At 55.2% G+C, this 23,290-nt stretch overlaps 2 protein-coding genes across 3 annotated transcripts in view; both read right to left on the bottom strand.

Moving 5' to 3' along the window:
• Positions 1-774, bottom strand: part of TEX28 (testis expressed 28) — a 67,691-nt gene extending 66,917 nt beyond the window's left edge. For both annotated transcript variants that reach the window (XM_012757286.2, XM_020285020.2), the window contains exon 1: positions 684-774. The gene's annotated coding sequence lies outside the window, so the exon portion shown is untranslated. The remainder of the gene's footprint in view (positions 1-683) is intronic.
• A 15,435-nt stretch (positions 775-16,209) lies between these two features.
• On the bottom strand, positions 16,210-18,648 carry EMD (emerin). Its single transcript, XM_012758167.3, has 6 exons — positions 18,331-18,648; positions 18,083-18,187; positions 17,850-17,927; positions 17,521-17,654; positions 17,011-17,060; positions 16,210-16,934 (listed from the first exon to the last, which is right to left on the bottom strand). Exons 1-6 carry the CDS (start codon positions 18,410-18,412, stop codon positions 16,601-16,603), a joined length of 783 nt encoding a protein of 260 aa, XP_012613621.1. The 5' UTR covers positions 18,413-18,648; the 3' UTR covers positions 16,210-16,600.
• Positions 18,649-23,290: the final 4,642 nt, after the last annotated feature.

Raw genomic sequence — 23,290 nt, 5'->3', positions numbered from 1 at the left:
GCTATGATCATTGGAGAAGAGGGAGCTCTCTTGCCAGCTTGGCCTGGCTGTAGCTTCTGAGTAGCCAAGGTGTTATACTACAGTGATGCAGGCAGGGTCATTGCAAACTTGTCCCAAGAATACTCATGAATGCACCCCGAAGAATGCCATGGACCCTGGCTTCTGGGGCCAGCCTCCTCGGCCCTCAGACTTAAACATCTACGTACTGCTCTGATTCCCTTCCATGGAAAAGCCACTCAGCAGGGACTCAGGTGCCCAGGTGGTGTCCCATGCCTAGCTTTAATCCCCAAACGTGCTACTTGTTGGCTGTGAGGCCTTACCTAAGGAAATCCCTTACCAGGGAATCCTTTTTGCCTCAAGTTTTTTCATCTGCAAAAGGGAATGATGGTGCTGATGGTGATACTATCTAACAGGATTGTGGTGAGAATTTTAGAAATGGTGTCGAAATGTCCCTGTTTAGGCCTACTCTGCCTACCTCACAGGTTCCTACTTCACAGCCACACCTGGGCTGTGGATACCGGCTGTCCCACTCCATCCGACCCTCTGCACGTTCTTTCCCAACATCACTGGGATTATATTGGAGTTGGCAGCAACTCCGACCCGCCTTTCCTCTCACTTGCCAGCCCACCTCCTCTGCAGCCCTGGCTGCTCGCCTGTCCTGCCCCAGCCGCCTCGATACCCACCATTGATGCTGCCTCGCTCCGGCCTGCGCCTGCTGCGCCGCCCGCCTGCCGGCGACTGGGACCAAACCACACGCGGGCAGCGGCCCGGTCACGTCATAGGGGTTTGTCCCGTCACTCGCTCAACCACAGCCAATCAGCGTCGCCCGCGCGCCGATGAGCGCTCCCGCGGGAAGGGGCTTAAGCTGAACTGGCCATGAGGTCCCTGTGCCCCTGGGGAGCCGAGCCACTCTGGCGCTACCTCGCGGGCACTGCTTCTGACGGCGGGCTGAACGGCGGTGGAGGGCAGAGGTATGGCCAGAGCGAAAGGACGCCCCAAACAGAGGGAGAAGGGGATGGAGGTGCAGGTGGGGTGGGGGCGGAGTGTGCAACCCAGGTCCTGCTGGACTCCGAAAGCGGAAGGGAAGCCTTGGAGAGCCGTGAATTCGTCACACTCAGAGCTCCAAACCAACTGAGGTCTCCGGGCTGAGTTCTCCCAGCATGGCACGTGCACCCGAGCCACAACACCGTGGGGTGGCCTGACTTACTAGGGAACATCGTGTGAGGTTCCTTCTTCCGCTCCACTATGCTACCTTGCCATGCCAGGCTGAGTTTGGAATTAGAAAAGTTCTGGCTTTTACATTAAGGAAACGTGAAATGATCTACGCGTGATCCCTATGTGGGCGAGGAAAACAGGCAAGCAGAATTACAAAGTAGTCAGGGCAAGAAAGCAACTGTGGACCTGGTGCTACATACCGACAAGCACGAGATGCCCTACCTCCATTACTGTGCACCTGGAGGGAGGTGACATAGCACCTGACTTAAGGGACTGATGGCATCAGGTTGTAGTTATGGAGGGTCTCATGGGTAAGGCATGTCCCCATACAAGGGTCCTGCCCAGGCAAAGTTGTGACAGTTCTCCAGCAAAGGAACACCAGTCCCCCAGACACAAGAGGTCAAGCCACTTCCACTGGCAAGGGAGGCTCAGAGGGAGTGGCAGCTTCCTGAGTCTCAGCTTCAATCGAAGCCAACAAGATGTTCCAGGTTCCAGGTCCCAATCCTCACCAATCACTGCTTACATTACACATGAGAAATGTGGTGAGGCTGGGGATTCAACACATTGGTATTCTGTCGCTCGCACAATTCAACTTCGTGTGTGAGTGTCAGAACACTCAGCCCTGCAGGTACAAGGAGTAAGAGAATGTTAGGGCTGTCCTGGAAGCCCTCTGGTTCTCTTCCTGTGACTTGAACTGAGAGTTAAGGAACCCGAGGTCAGCATGTCTTCACTGTACATAGTCAGGTACACCCACAGAAGTCATCCCACACCACAGTCCTTACAGCCCTCCATGGCCGCCATGACAGTCGGGTGCAGCAGTGACGTGAGCTCCCCAGGCACTGGCTTCGGTTGGTCCATGATCCCAGTCAGCCAAAGGTGGTAGCTGGATTAATTGTGAAGCTACTGCAGGCCATGGATGACTAGCGCCCTGCTCTCCATTGGCAAAATGCTCAGCCCTGCACTCCAGCCCAAAGGCATGACCAGACCCATCCCAAAACTCCACGTATGTAGGCCTGTCTTCTGGAACCTCCCCCAGGACCAATTCGGGGTTAATCACGGACCACTCAGGAGACAAAAAACATACCGACACTCTAGGGGACTTAATTTAAGGGATTGTTTACTTGGGGTTTTGAGGGCTGAACATGTGAAAAGGGATACTGAACTGGATGAAGGAAGAAGCTACCACTCCCAGACCGAGGGGCAGGGGAAGAGGTTGAGGTTATCAAGAGCCTAGAAGCAAGCATGAGGAGCATTGAAGACCTAGGGCTCAGATCTCTGAGGAAGGGCTGCTGCCATTTCTCAGGGAAGGAGGAAGCACTATCATCAGCTATGAAGGAGAACAGGCCAGGAGGAAATCTCTTTGGCATCATCTTCCAGATCACTGATTCTCTCTTCAGTGGCATCTATTTGTTGTTGACTCCATCAGGCGAGATTTTCACCGCCATGACTACGCTTTTTGACTTCTAAAAGTTCTGCTTGCTTCTTTTTCAAATCTGCCTGGACATTTAAACTTATTTATACCTATTTTTCTTCCTTCATTTCTATCTTTATACTCTTTGTGTCTCAGAGACTATTAAAGATCCGAGGAGGGGCCGGGCACAGTAGCTCACACCTGTAATCCCAGCACTTTGGGAAGCCAAGGCAGAGGGATTTCTTGAGCCCAGGAGTTCAAGACCAGACTGGACAGCATAGCAAGACCCCGTCTCTACAAAAAAATTTAAAAATTACCCGGGTTTGGTGGCACTCGCCTATAGTCCCGGCTACTCCGGTGGCTGAGGCAGGAGGGTTGCTTCAGCCCAGGAGTTTGAGGCTGCCGTGTGCTATGATCTTGCCACTGCACTCCAGCCTGGGTGGCACAACAGAGACCTTGTGTCAAAAAAAAAAAATGTTTGGCCAGGCGTGGTGGCTCACGCCTGTAATCCTAGCACTCTGGTAGGCCAAGGCGGGCTGATTGCTCGAGGTCAGGAGTTCGAAACCAGCGTGAGCGAGCCCCTGTCTCTACCAAAAATAGAAAGAAATTAATCGACCAACTAAAAATATACATACAAAAAATTAGCCAGGCATAGTAGCACATGCCTGTAGTCCCAGCTACTCGGGAGGCTGAGGCAGTAGGATCGCTTGAGCCCAGGAGATTGAGGTTGCTGTGAGCTAGGCTGATGCCACGGCACTCACTCTAGCCTGGGCAACAAAGTGAGACTCTGTCTCTAAATAAATAAATTTTTTTTTCCTTTTTTATGTTTTTTTTTTCAGAGTGGGTTTTCAGATTAAAATTTTTTTTTTTTTACATAAAAACCTGAGGAGTCCGAGTAGCTTGACATCACAGTTACGAAAACGATTTGCAAACATCCATGAGAACTGCTCTCTGATCTCATGAGAATTCAAAAGTAATGTGAATCTTTGTTGGTAAAGTTCACCCAGTCAAGCTTGAGAGGAGAACACTGGGTTCTCTTCATATCCTCCTCCCTTTCTCATGTGATGGCCCAAGGCCTGGGGGATATTCAGCCAGGCTCCCCTCCCACTCCACACGCACGCACGCGCACGCGCGCACACACACACACACACACACACACACACCTTGGAGGGAGGGAAGGGGGAGCCGGAGGCAGTAGAGCATAGTCGGGAATAGGATCAGGCCCTGGAGGCCAATGTCCTTGATCCACATCCTGCCTCTGCTACTTGCCATCTAGTGATTCTGAACAAGCGACTTAAGCCTTCTGTGTCATGCTTCCCTCATGTCCTCATCTGGAACATGGGGGTAATTAACACTGGTAGCAACCTCCGAGGGCTGCTGTGAGGATGGAGTGGATGAGTACTGCTGAAGCACTTGGCACACTGCCCAGCACAGAGCAAACACTCTTGGCCGGTGCTGATAATCCTGTCAGCAGATCTCCTTGCAGTGTCCACAGGTCGGTCTATCCTTGCTCTTTGACCTACCTGCTGAACATTGAGGATGGTGGCCGGCGCAGTCAACGTGAGGTTGCTGGCCATCTTCAGCTTTACCTCTGGGAGTCCCGTGTGGCAATCCTGGGGCGAAGTGTCCCCTCTAGGGAGGGCGGGTTTGCTCTGCCGGGATGCCGGCAGCATGACCACACTAGGGAAGCGAGGAGCTCTCTCAGCCAGGGGTTCGCAGAGACACGAAGCTTCTGCCCACGGCCCGTGGGAAGGCAGGCCCTGCTCACAGATGCTCAGAGCACCTGTTATAAGGCAGGCAGTCTTTCTCGCCTGCTCGGTCAGACCCCAGCTGAGATGGACCTGCTGGCTTTTGGGTCCCTGTGCCGAGGGGCAAGTTGCAGCCCACTCTTCCTTTCCACCCCGGAGGTAGTGCATCAGGAACTCTGGATTTAGGTGGAGAGCTCAGTTCTACTCGCTCACCATCTGAGGCCACAAGGCCTCCTGTCCCAGAGGCCAGCAAGACTCAAGCACCTGGACAGCCAAGCACAGCCTGCTGCTCCTGTGCAGCCCCAGCCTCGGCGCCTGCTCACCCCTCTGTGTTTTCATTGGCTCTTTGTCCCCCAGTCCCCCAGGGACTGCCCTCACTTACTTGTGGCCCAGGTATGCTTGAAATGATGCAACCCAAGGTCTTATAATTGCTCCTTTCCTTGCTTTCTTCCAAACTGGACTGGGTCCCTGGGGGTCTCCTGGTTTATAAATAATAATAATAAAGAATAGATAAAATATTTTTTAATAAAAAAAAAAAAACTAAAAAAATCTGGACTGGGGACACACACACCACTTCCCCACCCCCGCACCAGAGGACAAGCGCTGGGTGCCTGAGAGGCGCCACCCTTGAGATCCCTGCCTAGTCAGCACTGGCTCATGTGACCTAGACCCCCAGCCACAGCTGCACTGGGCCGGTGGGGCCAACCCGCCCAGCTGAGGTCAACCTGGAATTTGCAACGGACACTCAGAAATCCTGCCCAGAGTCTCCTCACTCTCTGAATTTTCCAGGCCACTTTAGGTGGAGGGAAGATGCGGCAGAGGCCCAGGACCCCCAGAAGGTTGCACAGGCTGTTCCCTGCACAAGGACACCTTCCTTGGGAGTGAGGGGACTGCTGAAATCCCTCCCGTGTCCTCGCTTCCAGCTGCGTACCTGCCAAGAGGGCAGGTGCCTTTTGCTAATCGCACACAGGCCTGCAGGGACTCATGGGGACCCGGGAGCCCAGACAGGCACCCAGGAATCCGGCAACCCTAGACGGCAAGGAGAGGAGAACTGCCGCTTTCCACCTGCTGGTTCAGCTCGTGGGGACGCCTCTCTCTTGTCCTTCCTGCCTATGAGCCACCCTCAGATCCTTCCAATAGACGTTCCCTTGCGCAAGCAAATTCAAGCGGGTTTCTCCACTGCTACCCTAGACTCCATCATCTCTTCTCCAGACCTGGGCAACGGCCCTACCCTGAGCACAGCACTGTGGAAGGAGCTGTTTGGCCATGTCTCACCGATGGGAAGGAAAGTCCCAGAAGTAAGAGACTATGTCCGGTGCTCCTCGCTCCCAGCCTCGGCTCGGCACTGCAGGAAGTGCTTGCTGGCGGAGCTGCGGGCAGCAGAGGAATTTGATTCCTCCTACCTGGACTAAGTCCAAGGTCTTCTGGAGCAAAGCAATGCTGACAATCAGGCACTTCCCATCTCCCTGCCAGAGTCCCAAGAAGCGAGGGATGTAGGTGTCTCATGGTGCCAGACAAGCAGATGGGAAGGTTCACTCAGAGAACAAAATGACCAAGGATGACAGAAACCGTCCGAAACGTCATAATGAGGGAGCCGGCAGATCCACTAGGTATGACAAGATGCAAATGCTCGCTGAAGGGCATTGACTGAGAGGCAGTCCACGGATGCATGGGCATTTAGTGTGAACATGGCAGTGACGATCATCGGGAAGAGGCTAGTGTGTGAATAATGGTTTGGAGGTGATTGGCTGTCCTGCAGAAAATAGGAAGGCAGACCGTTATTAGCCACTGCTGTTGAAGCCAGCTGCTGAGACCCACAGACCCTGACTGTGCCAGGAGCCACCCTTGGTTTTCTTCCAAACCTCCTTTGCTGCAAGAGATGGCTCAGGATTCAGGCCGCTCTGCAACTCGGCCACCTTGAACCCGTGGCCCTCCGAGGCAGGGGAAGAAAGCGCTGGACGACCCCATGAGGTGTTTGCAAAGCCCCCCAGGGTCTGCCCCAAAGCCTCCTTCACAGCACAGCCACACTGTAAAGTCTAGATGGTGAAATGGCTAAAAGCAAAATCATGACTGTGAAAATTACAGAAGAAAATACAGACTAGTGTTATGATGTTTTGGGGGGTGAGCACCATGAAAGATACCTGACCCAGAAATCATAAACCAGTACTTCAATAAATTTGCTCACATACAAATGTATAGCTACCTGACAGCCAGAAACAACAAGCAGAGCTGTTCAGGCGAGACAGGCTGAGAGAAAAGATCTGCAACCTAGGTAACAAACGACGGATAGCCATGGTGTATGACAAGCTCCTGCAGGGCACGGGTGGTTCCCAGACTCAGAATCCCAGATGGTGATGAGTTTGTGAAGAGAGATGCTCGATGAGCCCAGGGTGGAGCGGAGAAATGCAAAATCAAAGAAAAGGTGATACCACCTTATGCCCAGCAGAACAGCAAACATCAGAAGGTGGATAATTCCAAGAGTGCTGTGGGAGGAGGAGCGTTCTCGGGTAGTGCCTGTGGGATGTGAACCCCACAGCCGGTCTGGAAAGCTGAGGGGTGGCATTTATTGGAATAAAGTGTGTCCATGCCCTTTGACCCAGCAATCCTACCCCTTGCTATGTCACCAAGAGAAACTCTCAGGTCGCTAAGGTGACATGCAATGCAATGGCCATTGGGCCATGGGTTGTGGCACAGCAGGGGCTGAAGCACTAGGGCTTCGTAACTTGGGGTGGGGATGATCAGATATGCTGGATCCACGTGATGAAATCCTGTGCAGGAGCGTCAACATCGCCCATGTGTCTTCAGGGCCACGGGGAGAGAGCTGAGATGCCCTGGTGAATGAGAAAAGCAGTCAGCAGAATGAGACTACAGCACGATGACAGTTACGGTGGGCAAGAACGTACGCGTATTTCCAAATGACACTGCATGTTTACCAAGGATATGTGGAAATTTAAGGCTGGAGGAGACATCCCAGTGACTTTGGTAGGGAGGGGAACGGGAGCCGGAAGGCAGGAAGAAGGGAAGAATAAAAAGCTCTGGTTCTCCCATCCAATTTCTCTACACTATAAAAAGTTGTTCACCCAAAAGGTGTCGCTGAGGCTGTGGATAAACACTGTGTGTACAATGTGAGGAGGGATGACGTAGGATGCCAGGGTCTTTGGGGGAGGCAATTCCTCAGTGTCTGTTAAAAGTTTTAAGCACGTTATGTTTTGACCCGGTAGTTCCACGGAGAGGTGATTATACTAGAGAGAGACTGACATGACGCTTTGACACGTGTTGAAGGCTGTTGGGTGCAGCATTCATAGCAGAGGCAAAATAAACATGACAATGGCTTAAAAGCACATCAAATGGGGAATTCATTATGTAAATGGCATAACAGTTCAGGGATCCTATCAAATACCACACAGCCAAGAGACAAATGAGCTAGCTAGAGGATTGTGTACTGACATGGAAGGATCTCGAAGATTTGTTCCAAGTGAAAAGAAAACCACAACAAAAGTGTATAGCATTATGGGTTTTAAAAACTGTGAATGCCGATGTTGGTGACTACACAGAAGGATCAAAGAGGAAAACAAAACGGTGTTGCTTAAAATAACGTTTCATAAAAACTTTCCCATCATTTGCTCTAAAAATGTGCAGGGTGGTGATGTTAATTGGTTCAGCAGCTCTGGAGGACAGTTTGGCCGTTTCTGTTAAAACTGCACAGCCACTTCCCAAGGACCCAGCCACTGCACCCTCAGGTGTTGAAGACGCAAGTGGAAACATGATCACAGGGAAACCTGTTCGTGAACGTTCACAGCTGGTTTATTTGCAGCGGTCTAAAACTAGAAACAAGAAACTTGTCCTTCAAAGGGCAGACGCTCAAACAAACCGTGGTTCCCCCAAGCGTGCACTAAATGAAAACACAGCAGTAAGGAGGAACAATTATCAGCACTGGCCACAACTAGGAGGCATCTCCAGGGCATTCGGCCGGGTGAACAGAAGCCCACCCCAGAAGGCTACGTGCTGTGTGGTTCCATAAATGGAATGGAAATGCTAAAGCATGAGGAAATTATGGCCACATAGAACAGATTACTGTAGAGATTATGGCCACGTAGAACAGATTACTGCTTGTCACGGACTGGGAGGAGGTGGGAGGAGGCTGTGTCTATAAAAGGTCAACAGGAGAGACCCTCGAGACTGAACAGGGCTTTCTCCAGGCTGTGGCAATAGGGGCAGGGTCCTACCTGCCCCTATCTGTGCAGGTGAGGCAATGCCCAGGGACGCGCGGGTACACACGCGCGCGCACTTGTGCACGCACCGCGGGGGACATCTGGAGCAGCTCTCGGATGGTACCAAGGCCGCGTCTGGGCCCTGAGACTGCACCTCAGTTGTGCAAGATGCCCACACTGGGGAACCTGGGGGAGAGCATAGCGGCCTCCTAAACGTCTCCTGAGAACAAGAAAATTCCCGTGACTCTAACGAAGGGAACAGGAGTCCACACCCAAACCACGGTGCCGCAGCGCTCCACGCGCACAGCTGGCAAGTCGCGCGCGGCCCTGGCTGCAGCCAGCGCCCGGGCCCTAGCCTCACGGATGCCCAGGCGCGGGAAAAGAGCGCGCCGCGCCCCACGCGTCCCCAGGGACGCGCACACGACGCGGTGGATTTGACTGGGCGAAGGAGCGCCCGTCAGGCGCGGGGGCGGGACTTCTTCCCTAGCCGAGCAAGATCATTGGCGGAGTCAGCAGGAAAAGGACCGGAAGGCGAGGCGGCGCTTCCAGTGGGCGCACTGAGGGAAAGTGAAGAGGGGGACACCGAGACGCGGCAAGGGGCGGGCGGAGTCGGGCGCTGGCCCACCCCGGGCGCCTCGGCACCGTCTTCCGTGCCCTAGGTTCCTGGGCCCGGCCGTGCAGGGGACGCGCCGAGTCCCCCTTCCCCGAAGCCTGAGGTGTCTGCGTCCAACCCCTGGGAACAGGCCGAGGGGGAATCCTTCACCGAGAGCCGGGGCCCGGGCGGGGCTGTCGGCAGCGTTGTTTCCGTCCCGCCCCTGAGGGCCAGTCTGGCCTTCTAGTAGGGCCGGGAAAGAGACGTTGTGCTCCCCAGGGTGATTTGGAGAAGGGTGGAAGGAGGGTGGCGCCCCCAGCCGGCGGCTGAGGGACCTCGGCCGTTCCGTCTCGGGCCACGCCCCGGTCGGTCCTGGCCTCCGAGCTCTCTTGCGCCTCCTTTTGTGAGCTTCTATCCTCCCGGGGTGCTGGGGGGGGCCCTCCTTCCCACTCCACTGTGTCTAGAAAGCGCCTCTGAGTGTGTCTGGGGGAGCGGGGGACACACGGACACACCTCCACCCCCCACCCCGACACACACAGGTGGGCAGAGCTGGCAGGCGAGTCCTGGGGGGAAGGTGGCATTGGTCAGAGGTGTCTCCAGGCTTTCGGAGGTGGGGGGTGGTGGTACCATAACAAAGCCTTAGGCCGTCACTAGAAAGGTGTGGCCCGCCAGGGAGGGCATGTGCCTGGGCAGGGGCTGGGCCCTTTCAGTTCTCAGCCTGACTGCCTCCTGGGGGAGGTCAGTCAATGGGAGCCCCACGGAGAAGACTGGGTGGCTTTTCTGGAAGTGGCTGCAAGCAGGAGCCATCCCTCCCTCCTGCTGTTTGTAGCCCAGAGTTTCTGGGGAAGCCTCGCCTTTCCAGCCATGCTTCCCTCACCAAGGGGGACCCCAGCGTGTAGGCTATGCACAGGCCCCTCAGCTCCTGGCACCCCACCCACCCCATACAATACCTGCCTTTGGCCAGGCTTCACCCTGGTTGGTCTTTGGTTCCAGGATGGCCTGTCATCTAGTTGGAGGGCAGCTCTGGGGACTGAGCATCTCATCTCATTGTACGATCAGAGTGTCTCCAAAAGAATTGCATCCGGATGGAGAAGCACTTTACCTGTCAGTTTCCCTTCCTCTTCTCTCCCATTTGCTTTCCCTTGTCCATATGTCACAGCTCTCTGTGTGTGAACGATGTGAGCCCTTAGTCACATCTTGCTGCTATTTTACCCCGTGTTATCACTTGCCTCTTGACTTTGTGGTTTGAGAGTCGTATTTGGTTGGGCAGAGCACTTTAGGTTTTGCATCATCAAAATTTCCAGGCTCTTCCTACTGGCTTCTGGGGTTGCTTGTCGGTTGGTTTGGTCCTGGCTCACATGGAGCAGTGGTCTTCTCCATTTAAAGTCGTTTAGTAGTTCCTGACCCCGCTGCGTGAGGAATTACCCTAAACTTAGCTCCTTTACGCAACAAATGCTCCTTATCTCCCAGGTCTCTGAGGGACAGGCTCAGAGAGAGGGGGTTCTCGGGATCCAGGCGTTCTGGCTCAGGATCTCTCCCGGGCCCGGCATCAGCTGCAGTCCCTGCTATCTGGTCTCAGCTGGCTCCCGTGGCTGTGGGCAGGAGGAACTGAGGAGTTCCTCCCCACAGGGCCGGTCTATAGGGTTGCTCAGGGCAGGACTTCCCCTGGGACAGAGGTGAGAGAGAGCATCCCCAAGACCAAGTCACAGACTTTTTATAACTTCATCTCCTAAATGCTGTATTCTTTATAGGTCTCACAGGTCAGGCCTGGAGCAGTGGCAGGGGAGATGACAGGAACAAGGTCAGAAGTTCCCGAAGAAGGATTCGAGGAGCAGCCTTGCAGGAGGACCTGGATGTGTCGCTGCAGGTCCTGAACAGGTCGGCCTCCCTTACGTGTCCTCCGTGTAAGCTGGGGCGGCAGGCCACATCCTCGGGACTAAGACTGGATGGGGCCTGTGTTTGTAAGGGTGGAGAGCAGCTTCTACTTCTCCGTCTTGTCTTTGCTTTCTTGCTTTTCTCTTCTTTTCCCTTCCCTTCTTTTCTGTTCTGTTTTCTTCTCTTTTCGTGTCTTTTCTTTCTTTCGACAGAGTCTCACTCTGCCACTCCAGCTACAGTGCAGTGGCTTTATCATAGCTCGCTGCAACCTCAAACTCCTGGGCTCAAGGGATCCTCCTGCCTCAAGCCTCCTGAGTAGCTGGGACTACTGGCATGTGCTACTGTGCCCGGCTGATTTTTCTTTCTTTCTTTCTTTTCTTTCTTTCTTTCTTTCTTTCTTTCTTTCTTTCTTTCTTTCTTTCTTTCTTTCTTTCTTTCTTCCTTTCCTTTCCTTTCCTTTCCTTTCCTTTCCTTTCCTTTCCTTTCCTTTCCTTTCTTTTCTTTTCTTTTCTTTTCTTTCTTTCCTTTTCTCTTCTTTTCTTTTCTTTTCTTTTCTCTTTTTTAGTAGAGATGGGGTCTGTCTTACTCTTACTCAGGCCGGTCCCAAACTCCTAACCTCAAGCGATCCTCAGCCTCAGCCTGTGGTGTAATCCTAGCAGCCTGTGGTGAAGGGGAGGGGCCGGGGGTAGAGAGGTGTGTGGCATGTTGTCACAGCGTCCTTTCCTTCAGTGACAGTGTCAGGTCGCCAGGCACTGGGCTCTGGTGGCCCAGGTGGGGGTGGTTGCTGACCTAGGGGTCGGGAAGGAGCTTCCTGCTGTGGCCCGAGGGAGGCTCTTTGTATCTCGTTTCCCTGGAGATGTGCCTCATCCTTCCTGATGACGTTTTTGGTGCCTCTGAATTTGTCACAGAGGTTCTGTGAGTGGTAAGTGCTTTTACTGTTGGCTCATGTCTCTGGGCAACACCGAGGCCCTTGGTGACAGCTCCGGGAACCCTCCAAAGCCACCTTGCCCGCCTTGCACCCCAGGAGAGCAGGTTGCTGGGCCTTCTATGGAGGAATGTGTTTGTGGCCCGTGGGGACAGCCTGAGGGGTCCTGAGGAGCCTCAGGTCAGGGTCTGGCTCGGCATGCCCCTATGTTCCTGAGGTGTCTGACCGCTTGCTGCCTGCTCTTTCCTTCCCTCCTCTGATTGAGCAGTGCCACCTTCCGTCCTGTGGCTCTACAGGGAGGACCAGCGTGGAAGGCCCCAGCTTCCCTGGCGTGAGGGCCTCAGGGGGCCTGGGTGGGGGCAGGGTCCTCCCTCCCCCTAACTGCACGGCACCCTTGCCCAAGGGGTGCCCTCCTAGTGGCCTTTTCTGCAGATGGGACACTCACCACAGCAGCCAGACCCCGTCCTGACCCACACACCCACCTTGACTTAGTGGCCCACCACTGTGGCCCACTGGCTCCATCGAGGTCCCCAGAGGGGCTGCTCCAGAGCACCCTGGCCGGAGCTCCAAACCACCGGCCCCCCAGCAGCTGCTGCTGGCCCAGGCAGGACCCAGGGGCTTCTCTGGACAGAGCAGCCGCCGATTGGCACCAGTACCCAGGGCCACCCAGAACCTCGCTAGCCGTCCCTGGTCTGGGACTTCCGCTCCTGCTCCGGATCAAGCAGGACCTCCTGCTCCTGCTGCCTTCCAGGAGTCCTGGCACCTGTGGGGAACTGGGTCCTGGTGGTAACTGGAGAATGCCCTGACATGGTGCCCCTTTTGGCTGGTGCCCTGCCTCCTGCTTGCCTCCCACAGACCCCAGGCCGCTGTCAGCTGGGGCTGGGGGTCCTCTTTGGTCTAGGGGGTATCCCAGCCTGTGAGTGCCCCGCCCTGGACACCACGTCAGGGTAGGACACACACTGGCCTTTTGTTGGGGGGTCAGGCGGGGGTTGGGGAGGGCACTCAGCATCTCTGGGATTCCTCAGTGGGTGCAGCGCCTGTTTGGAGAGATCCTGCCCGGGGCTGGGGCCCTCTGCCTGTGCTTGGGACCCTGGTCAGGCACCTCCCACCAGCCTCCAGGCGCTGTCTGCGCCTCAGTTGGGTCCCGAATGCCTGATCATGTGCTTGGGGCACCCGGTTTCTCCCTTGATGTTTGAGGGTACCCCCACATGGATGTCTGGCTGCCTCTCTGTGTGAGCTTGTTCCTGAGTTGGGGGTGGGTGGTGGTGGCGATGTTCCCACAGTCACTTACTCCTGTCCTCAGCCCCAGGTGGGGCCGGCGCCCTCTCTGCCCTATTCCCAGCCTGTCCCTGTCCCCCGGGCCAGTCCACTAAGCTTCCCCCTCACGTTCCCAGGTGCACCCAGAGGAGTCCAGAGCCCTAGAGTGGAGTCCAGACCTCCCTGTGCTGGGGGCCCCACGGGGACCCCTGTCCAGTGTTCCCACTGTCATCCAAGTGCCGGGCCTCCCTTGCTGCAGGGTGGGTGGGAGCATCGCTCTGAGGGCCCATTGCTTTCCTTTCGTCTCCCTGTCCCCTCCCAGCATCCTCGGGGCATGGAGGATTGGGCTGGGGGGGGGGGCAGAAGGGAGAGCTGAGGTGCAGAGGTGTGGCTGGGGAGAGGGGCGGGCAGCTGGGCTATCCCCTCCCCTGCCCTGCCCTCCCCTCCCTGGACTCGGTTCAGGCGGAACCTGCAGCTTCTAGGGGCTGTGCCCAACTGGGGGCAACCAGCCCATCCCCCCCCCCTTGGTCTCAGCAGGTGAGATGCGGCCAGGCTGGGGAGGGCGTGTGGCCGGGGTCTCCCCTCTGCTCCGGACACCTGCCGGCCAGCAGGGCTTGGGCCTGGGGCCTGGTGGGGCTTCGCCACCACCCCCACCGGGTCCGGGCCAAGTGGCCAGGCCACGGTACCCGGTGTGAGAGCCTGGCTGAGGGGGCCGAGCCTGTGCACCCTCCGTCTCCCCGAGTAGCCTGCTGGGTCCCCCCCCGAGGTTTCCTCAGTGTGGCTGGGTCACCGGGCCATCTGCCCCCACGGGGTGGGGGTCCCCAGTGCTCCTTTTGTTGGTCTCATCTGCTTGGTCTCCCTGCCTCCTGCCTCTCTGGGTGGCCTCTAGCTCACCGCCTGGTCTGGCCTGTGGCCTCTCGCCAGGGCTGTCCCCAGGGGCCTGTTCCCCCTAGTTCCGTGTCTTCTGCCTTTGCTGCCCCACGTGTGGTGTGTCCCTCCGGCCGGGCATGATTTGGGGGGGTGGGGAGGGGACGGCCCTCCTGGATAGCCCAGGTCACCCTGCCAGGTGGGGGCTTGGGAGAGCATGTGTGGCAGTGCCCTCTCTTCTACATGGCGCTGGCGCGGGGAAGGGGGCAGTAGACTCTGGGTGACTCAGGGCAGAAGGGAGTGCCCCAAGGCTGCGGAGTCCTGGATACTCTGTGGGCTGAGGGGAGGAGCTGGGGCCTCAGGGGCACTTCCCACCTCCCCCCTTCCACTGGCCACATTTCTGGTCCTGGCTCTGCTGTCTCCTGCCCCATCTTAGGAGTGGTTTTTGAATGAAGAATAATGGATAGACTGTGTTACACAAGTGGTTACTGTTTCCTTCCTTCCGTCATGCCACATGCCACAGTGGTTCCCAAGTATACCCAGCTGCCCGGTCCTCCCCACCTGCTAGGTGTCCAGGGCCTGAGGCCTAGAGAAGGCCACTTTGTCCTAAAACCTAGATATCTCTTTTCCCCTTCTTGGGATGCTCCAAACCTTGTTCCTGTTCCTCTCCACCCCAGCTGCTACTCCCCAGCTTTGGGATGTCAACCTTTCCACCACCCCGGGCCACACATGGGTTCCTGCTGGGCTCTACCTGCCTCTTTGTCCATCCACCACTGGGCTGCCATCCAACAGCAGTCCCAGGTAGTGAGTGCTTGGTGGGGGACTGTACTCAGAGGTGAGGTTCATTGCTCTTCTCAATATACTTGATTTGTGATCAGCTGCTGAAACAGGATATTATTGTGTCCTTTTCAGGTCCTGGAGGCATCCTGCTTATTTATTTTGTCCCCTATGTATACAGGCCCATTGATGGCATCATCAGGTCCTTATTGTCAAGATAGCATCCCCTGCCCATGCCTACAGCTAGCTGCAGGGCCAACTTTCAGGACCTTGTATTGGGATTGGGATGGTGAGGGGGAGGGGCACAGAGAGTCTATGCAGCTAGTGGCTGGGCACTGGTGGGAGGGGCTTGCAGCAGTCAAACAAGGGAGTTGATACTGTGAGTAGTAAAATTAGAAGTGATTCATTCCTTTCTGCCAATTTTAAATGCACAGAATTATGCAAGTTTTACTTTTAGAATCACACACACAAAAAGGTGGGGACTGACTAGAGGCAGCAAAGAGGTCAGGAGCAGGTAGGGTCCCAGTCCTGCCACAAACTGTGTACCCATAGACAGCCAAGAGCCCCTGAAGGCTCAGGGGCCCATGGGTGCATACATAGACACTGCATGGGTCCTGTGCCAGGTGGGAGGCCAGGGTGAGTCCCACTGCCCACAGCAGGGAGATGAAAGGTGTGTGGGCCTGCTTCTGGAGCGGACACCTGCCTGTCTGCTTCCCTGCCCTCTGTTGGCAGCTGGAACCAGGCATACAAGGCAGCATGTGGCTTTCTAGCCTGGATTTCTTCAGCACTTGCTTTCCAGTTTAAGAAACATGTATGTAAACTTTGGAGACATACATATATAAAATACATGCCTAAGGCAGAAAACCTGAGAGATAGACAAGTAAAGAATTTGAGTATGCAAAGATGGGGCATTTCAGTCTTTGGAGCTTTGCCCACATCACTAAACACACAGCAGTTCCAAGACCTGAGGAACCACCCGTTACCCAGATGATTGCTTTCCATCCCCACGCCCTGGATGTGGAGGCTGACTGCAGCTTTTCCCAGTGATGATACTGGCAGATTACTGGTATTGGACGTGCAGCTTTACCTGCGTTTTCAAGTGGGTTCTCTCTACACATTGTTGTATCATAGTTATAAGTTGTTAACAAGTGCTTTGGGGAATGAGTCAGGGAATAAAACTCACAAACATCTATGGGTAGTGCTTGACCCCTACCCCCAGACCAAAGCGAAAATGCAGAACCAACAAAGCCAGACGGTGATCCTTGAGACCTAAGCCCCAGTGCCTGTGCCATGGAACCCCAACCCCTACCCTAGCAGGAAGAGCCAACACGTTAAAAATAAACAGTCTTTTTATTGTGTGTTCACAAAAACAAATGATGGCCTTTGGTTAATCCCCTCAACAAGATGACAATGAACAGGAGGCATGCATGACAACTACCACCACCACCACCACCACCACCACAGTCTCCTCTGTAGGAGTGAGGTCTTGGTCTCCCAGGCCCTAAGGGTCAGAGGAAGGCACACCCAGGTCCACCATACTCAGGAGAGCCTGAGTATGCTGCTTCCCTGGCAGGACAAGGCAGGAGAAATAAGCACTGCCCTGGGCTAGCCGCCCCCCTGCAAATTAGAACACAGAAAAGCCCCTACCCCCACCCCCCAACAAACACTGCTAAGGCAGTCAGCCAGGACTTCTGAGAAGAGCTAGCTCCAAAGCTGAGACCCTCAGGGCTCCATCCAGAAGGGGTTGCCTTCCTCAGCCAGCATGGAGTAGTAAACAAAGAGCAGGAAGGCAGCAAAGACCAGGAAAAGCAGCAGCTGCCCCCAGAGTGGGACCTGGCGATCCTGGCCCAGACCAGCCCCAGGAGCTTGCTTTTCAGGCCGGATGGCACGGCGGGCAAGCCATGAAGGAGGGGCAGATGAAGATGAGGACACAGAAGAGGCAGAGGAGGATGTAGGGTAATAGGATAAGCCCAGAGAGCTCCTGGAGACATTGGAAACAGGGCGGTAGTGCGCTATGCTCTGGTAGGCACTGTCCCGGTCATACATGCGGCGTTCCCTGTAGTAAAAGAGAGGAGCAGGTGGGCCAGGGAGCCTGGGCCCAGAACCAGCCCCTGGGCCTCCCCACTACTCACCTATCCTTGCCTTCCTTTTCAGGAAAAGAAAAAAGATTGTCATCACGCACCTGCAGAAGAGAATCGGGGTGAGGGGACTAGCTGGCAGGGTGTCCCTCAGTCCAAGCTTCCCCAGCCGGCCCACTCTGACCACTGCTTACAGGCCAAGCCCACCCCACCCTCCAATGGTTTTGGGTTCTCAGCCTTTGGTCTATGGGGCCTGGCCAGCTGTGCTCAGTGACTGTCCTGGCTGTCCATACCCCAGCATCCTCCTTTCTCCCCCAGGATGCTCAGAAAGAGCTCGAACCTAGATCCCAGACCAGGGTGCAAAGCATATCCCATGTGCTCTAGTCAAATAGCTCTGATAGCTCCCCAAACTGGGGCCCTGAACAAACAGATGTCTGCTGACCCTAACTCTCCCTAGCGGCCTAGGAGCCACCATTTGCACCCAGTGGTCCCCTCGATTTATCCAAACCCAGCCATGATCCTCTAGGTTATACCCAACTACAAGGTGCCTGCCAACCAGCTCACCTGGTGGTGTAAGGTGTCAGCATCTGAGAGTGGAGTCACAGGCTGGCGGAAGCCCTTGGACGTGCCCACAGACTCGGGCTCCCCATAAGTCCTGGTGGTCAAGTAACTCTCCTCATAGTAGTCGTCATTATAGCCTTGGGAAGGGGGGCAGTGATAGCAGAGGGGCTACTGCGGTCCCCCACCTGGCCTGATGGCCCTAAACTGAATCCCATTTCACGGCCTTCTCCCCTCTAGGGCTGAAGAGTGATAGGGGTTGAGGTCTCAGGGTGCCCCTGTGACCTCAGTCCATGGCACAGTGGGATGAAGGTGCCCACCCCACCCTGCCTTACCCTTGCTCTGATAAAGCAAGGCGTCTTCTTTCTTGGGCAGGTCATACATATCTGAGTCCACCGACGCTGAATCCGAGTCTAAATTGAAGATAGGAGACAGAACCATTTGCCCCCTAGGTTTCCCTCCCTTCGCCCCAGTGCTCCTCTGGACCAGCTTTCTGCCACGCCTTCGCGACTCCGTCCCCCCTGTCTCCCAAGTCCCATCCCTAGAGGCAGCCAGGCCGGGGTCTCACCAGAGAGCCGAAAGGAGAACGAGGCGGACGAGTTGGGGGGCGACAGCCTCCGCCTCTGGGTCTCGTACTCGAAGATTTTCTTTTCGTAGAGCTTGCGAGTGGAGCCTGGCCAGATACAGGACGGTGAGGGGTGCGGGCCGCGAGCCCGGGGGAGAGCGCGGGAGTAGGGGGCGCGAAGAGGGGATGGGGGAGGCGCGGGGCGGGGAGTGGGTCCTGGGAGGGGTCCCCCCCTCCCCGCCGCCGCATACCCACGACGGGTCCATGCGGGATGTTGTACTGGCGCAGCACGGCAGCCAGCTCGGCGTCCGACAGAACCGCATAGTCGTCCATGGCGGGCGGGGTGGCAAGGCCTGAGGTTGGCCCAGGCCTGGCGAAACAGGCCAAGCAACGGCTGCCTCGGAGCACAGCAGGGATAGCGCGAGCACCTCGGGAGCGGCCACGGTCGCGTCACGCCTGCGTCATTCTCGTATCCGGGCCGCAAACACTGCAGGCTGCGCGCGCTGCGCCGGGCGGAGCCAAGTCGCGCGGAGCAGCTGGCGCAGACCAGTCTGGACTGAAAGGGGGAGCGGGGTGAGGCCGCGCATTGGGGGCCGTGCCTGGTGACCTCATACGTCACAGGCCGACCGGATTGGCTAGGAGTGGAGGGGGCGGGGCCTGCCGGAGGGTTAAGGCGGCGCAGACCAGTCTCTCCTCAGGAGCCGGCTAGGCTGAGCGTCCCGGGTGGGTTGCGGCTAGCCAGCCAGACGTCACACACCGGCGTGTTTTGGCCAGACCTGAGAGATGGGTGGGGCCTGTGCGCGAGGGGACCCAGCAGAGATCTACCTGGGCGTGGGAGCGGGCAGAGTCGGCGCTCTTGGGGTGGCTGTGGTCCCTGAGTCATTTGGACTCCGTCCTGTCCCTGCACCCCGCTCGTGCCCCCCCTGCCGTCGTCCCCTTTCCCCGAGCTCCGGCTGCCCAGGCAGGGGCCAGATTCTAAGAGCGAAGCCTTGGAGAGCGCCGCCCCGGCAGGCACCTCTGGGAGCGCTTTGCATGCGCAACGCCAGGGAAGCGGCTGCCCGGCTGGGCCCCGCTGGGCCCCTGCCCCAGGCCCGCCCTTCCCGTCTGCACGGCCCTCGACTGCCCACCTGCGCCCACTGCTTCCCACCGCCTCCCTCTCTCCTTCCTTTCCCCTTCCCTTCCTCCCTCCCTCCTCCCTCGCTCCACCCAGGAGGAAATGGGGCACTGGGCCTGGAGGCCGCCAGCACTCCAGGAGCAAACAGCCTTTGAAGGGGCCCCGGCAAGCCAATGGGAACGGACAGAGGGCGCCGAGTCGTGCGTGCAGAGGCAGGGTGTGTCCGCCTAACCTTCCATGCTGGTCACCTGGGACCAGGGGCGGCGGAGGGGGGACTTTCCTCTTCAGTCAGAATGGCCCCTAGCCCAGCGTGAGCCTGGCCCAGCGTGGCCAGCCATGGGGCGGGCGAACCATGGGAAGCTGCCGTGGTTTCCGCAGGAGCCTGGACTGTTGGCTAGGAGTCAGCCAGGGCCTTCATCAGAAAAGGGCTGCCCTGTGGAGACTGGAAAGGGGATGATGGTCACATTGTAAACAACGCCAACTAATGGAGCATGGGACCAACCAGGGTGCCCCTCACTGCCCTCACTGGGAGGCCCAGAACTGGGAGCATTAAAGAGGTGTCATCTGATCTCACAAATGAGGGCTGGTGACAGAAGAGGAGAGGACTCTGGTCAGGTCCAGACTGGCTGGCCCAGCTGGTGAGGGTCACATGCCATTTGTACATGGAGGGAAAAGGAGATGGGGCCCTGTTTTCGCCATAGACTTAAGTCCCTAACGGAGAAGTATTGCTGTTGGCTAGGTTTTAAGAGTAAAGGCAAGGCTCTGCTCTGTCCCCAGCAATGTAGGAGGAGGTGACATGTGTGTCCTCGAAGACACCATATGTGGCAGCATGAGGCAGAGGAGCCTTGGGCAGGAGCTGGAAGTTTGCACTCCAGGCCACTCAGGGGCTGCCTTATGGATTTTCTAGTTTTGACAGAATTAGATTCCCCAGCACCTCTTGAAACCTTCTGCAATGCTGGCCCCTCTCCCGGAGGCCTGTGTGTACAGAGTGCTTGCTCAGTCCTCCCCCGTGCCACCCCTCCCCACACAGATCCAAGCTGTTTCCTTATGAGGTCAAGGAATTCTAGGTTTGCCTTCTCCCTAAGGAACAACCCCCCCGCACCTGCCTCAGTATTCTGCCTTTTATGCCCCCCAACTGGTTGCCCCACGATGAGGTCCCACCACAGACAGCACCAGGAAACTGAACTGTAATGGTCCCCCTGCACCCACCCTGTGGGTACCTGAAGTCTAAGTCCAGCTCCATTGCAGTGCAGCTCCCTCCCAGACGACTAGAAGCCAGGGGAGCTCTTGGCCATCAGAGCTGAGAGACTCTACACGCCCCCCTCCCCAATCTTAGAGAGGAAGAATCAGTCAGGATCTCACGTTAGGGGAGACTTCTCCAGAGGCCCTGAGTACAGCAATTCATTCATGGACCATTCCCCTGGCCAGGACCTGGTCCTCAGAGGGATGACATGGCTTCAGAGCTTCCTGATAGGGGGTTGCAGGAAATCTGAGGGCTACAGGAAGTTCTTCTGGGAAGGGCAGGCAGAGGAGACATTGGCGTACAGCCAATTCTAGGTCAAGAATAAGAAAATTGGCTGGGCGTGGTGGCTCACGCTTGTAATCCTAGCACTCTGGGAGGCCGAGGCGGGCGGATTGCTCAAGGTCAGGAGTTCAAAACCAGCCTGAGCAAGACCCTGTCTCTACTATAAAAATAGAAAGAAATTAAAAAAAAAAAAACATAAAATACAGTCCTGTTTGGCCTTATAAAAAAAAATAGAAAGAAATTAATTGGCCAACTAATATATATATATAAAATTAGCCGGGCATGGTGGCGCGTGCCTGTAGTCCCAGCTACTCGGGAGGCTGAGGCAGTAGGATTGCTTGAGCCCAGGAGTTTGAGGTTGCTGTGAGCTAGGCTGACGCCATGGCACTCACTCTAGCCTGGGCAACAAGCGAGACTCTGTCTCAAAAAAAAAAAAAAAAAAAAAAAGAATAAGAAAATTGAGCTGCTCCTTTAAGTATGGGGAATGGCTTCTAAGCAGTACACAGTATTGTATAACTTGCAATCCTAGCAAGATTGAAAGTTATAAAGAAAAATATCAACATGAAAATATTTTTCAGTATCTGTGTACAAAGAGATGATTGTTCATTGAGTTAACATTTTCCTTAAGCTCAGATATTAAGTGTATCTTAATAATAAACAATATTTAACTTTGCAAGGATTTTAAAGATTTTTGGGTTTTTAACTTGTATTCAAATGCTTTGAAACATTTGCTCAGATGGTAACAAAAATCATAAGACAATGATTACTGCAGCATCCATGTGTTGAAGACTGTGAAAACCAAGGAAAACAGTGAATGACCAGAAGCCTTGTGTTCAAGCCCTAGAACACATCGGTTCATCTTGTTACTATTGGCATGGCTAGTTGGAGATTCAGCCTGGCCTTGCAGCAGGAATGGAGCTGATTCTAGCAGTTTTCAGACATCTTCAATACAGGAAGAAAATATCTTTATTATCCTCACCAAGGAACAGCTAGTGCAGTACAAACCTTCGTCCCTCCCTCCCCAGACCTGGAAAAAGTAGAGAGAAGGAATTGCTTGTGTTTAGACTGGGAGGAGGACAGGCCGGGCGGGGTGGCTCACGCCTGTAATGCTAGAGGCGGGCGGATTGCTCGAGGCCAGGAGTTCGAAACCAGCCTAACCAAGAGCGAGACCCCGTCTCTACTATAAATAGAAACAAATTAGTTGGCCAACTAATATATATAGAAAAAATTAGCTGGGCATGGTGGCACATGCCTGTAGTCCCAGCTACTCGGGAGGCTGAAGCAGTAGGATCGCTTGAGCCCAGGAGTTTGAGGTTGCTGTGAGCTAGGCTGACGCCAGGGCACTCACTCTAGCCTGGGCAACAAAGCGAGACTCTGTCTCAAAAAAAAAAAAAAAATAGAGTGGGGGGAGGACAGTGGTGTAAAGAGAGGGTTCAAATACAGCGGGGGTACTGAGAGTCAGCCAAGCATCCACCACCTCTTCTGTGTTCCCCTCACCTGTTGTACCCCTGGCTTAGATTGTGGTGCCCATGGGTAGGTGGGGTTCCCCCCTCAAAGGATAGCCTTGACTGTGAACTCCAGAATAGCCACCTCATGGGCCTGAGCTCAGGCTTCTCATCCAGCAAGTGAAGATAATTCACTGTCCCGCCCCACAGCAGGGGCCTCCCACTGGATAGAGCAGTGGCAGGCAGAGACCCTGGGACTGTTGGAGGCTTCCACACTTCCAAGGTGAGTCAAGGTGAGAAATGTCATCAGCAGCGGAGCTAGCAAAGGCAGCAGCAGAAGCAGTGAGGCCTAGAAGATGACCAACACCTTGCTATTAGTGTTTTTTTTTCTCTTTTTTTCTCTTTTTTTTTTAAATTCTTTTTTCTTCTCTTTTTCTTTTTCCATGCTAGTGAGGTTGATGCTGTTAGTGTTAAACTGGGTATTGCCAAGTTCACTTGGCAAATGTGACCAAGCACCTTCCCTCCCTCCCTTCCTTCTTTCTCTTTTTTTTTTTCTTTTTGTGTCTGACCTTTCAGTGTAACCTTCTTTCTCTTTTTAAATGAAGTAGAATGGAATAGAAAATATCAGAGTACTTTACAGGTACTACTTTACAGATAGTAAGGGGAAGTACTGTTTTGTGAAATGTCTGTTTCAGTTACATATGTCTGTGTTTGTGTCTGTGTGCTGGCTCAAAATGTAAAATGTAATTCTTCAGGGTTCTGGGCAAAATGTTAAAATGACACTGCCCTATGTGGCTTCCCCCAAGGAGGTGACATTTGAGCTGAATCTGAAACTACCAGGAAATGGGCACGTAGAAGAGGAAGAGAGAGGCTGGCAGTGCCAGAGTGTGGCTGTGCCCACCAGGTTCACAGACACTTGGCCCTTTGGCCACACCCTGCTGCACACTCCCAAGCTTGGAGACTGCACGGAACCTGCCCCTGGAAATTCAGTAGGTTCTGCTGCTGCCTCCAGCCCAGCCCCAGCCCCAGCCTGTTCATCACAGGGCTCCGGTCCCTGGTCCAGCCTTGCGATGGTAGGTGCTCAGTGAACACCTGCAACAGCCTGCTGTCCCCCATGGGGGAGGGGG

This window comes from Microcebus murinus, unplaced genomic scaffold (genome assembly GCF_040939455.1).
Source record: "Microcebus murinus isolate Inina unplaced genomic scaffold, M.murinus_Inina_mat1.0 scaf003_hap2_Mmur4.0, whole genome shotgun sequence".
In the NCBI taxonomy this organism is placed as follows: domain Eukaryota; kingdom Metazoa; phylum Chordata; class Mammalia; order Primates; family Cheirogaleidae; genus Microcebus; species Microcebus murinus.
Note: the sequence above shows the minus strand (reverse complement) of the source record. Positions and strands in the feature narration are given on the sequence as shown.

Bases quoted from the DNA above. Each gene is read 5' to 3' on its own strand.
- EMD (XM_012758167.3), bottom strand. From the start codon at position 18,412: ATGGACGACTATGCGGTTCTGTCGGACGCCGAGCTGGCTGCCGTGCTG. The intron at 18,188-18,330 runs GTATGCGGCGGC...GTATCTGGCCAG, and splicing joins CCCGCATGGACCCGTCGTGG to GCTCCACTCGCAAGCTCTAC. The intron at 16,935-17,010 runs GTGAGTAGTGGG...CTTTTACTACAG, and splicing joins GAAAAGGAAGGCAAGGATAG to GGAACGCCGCATGTATGACC.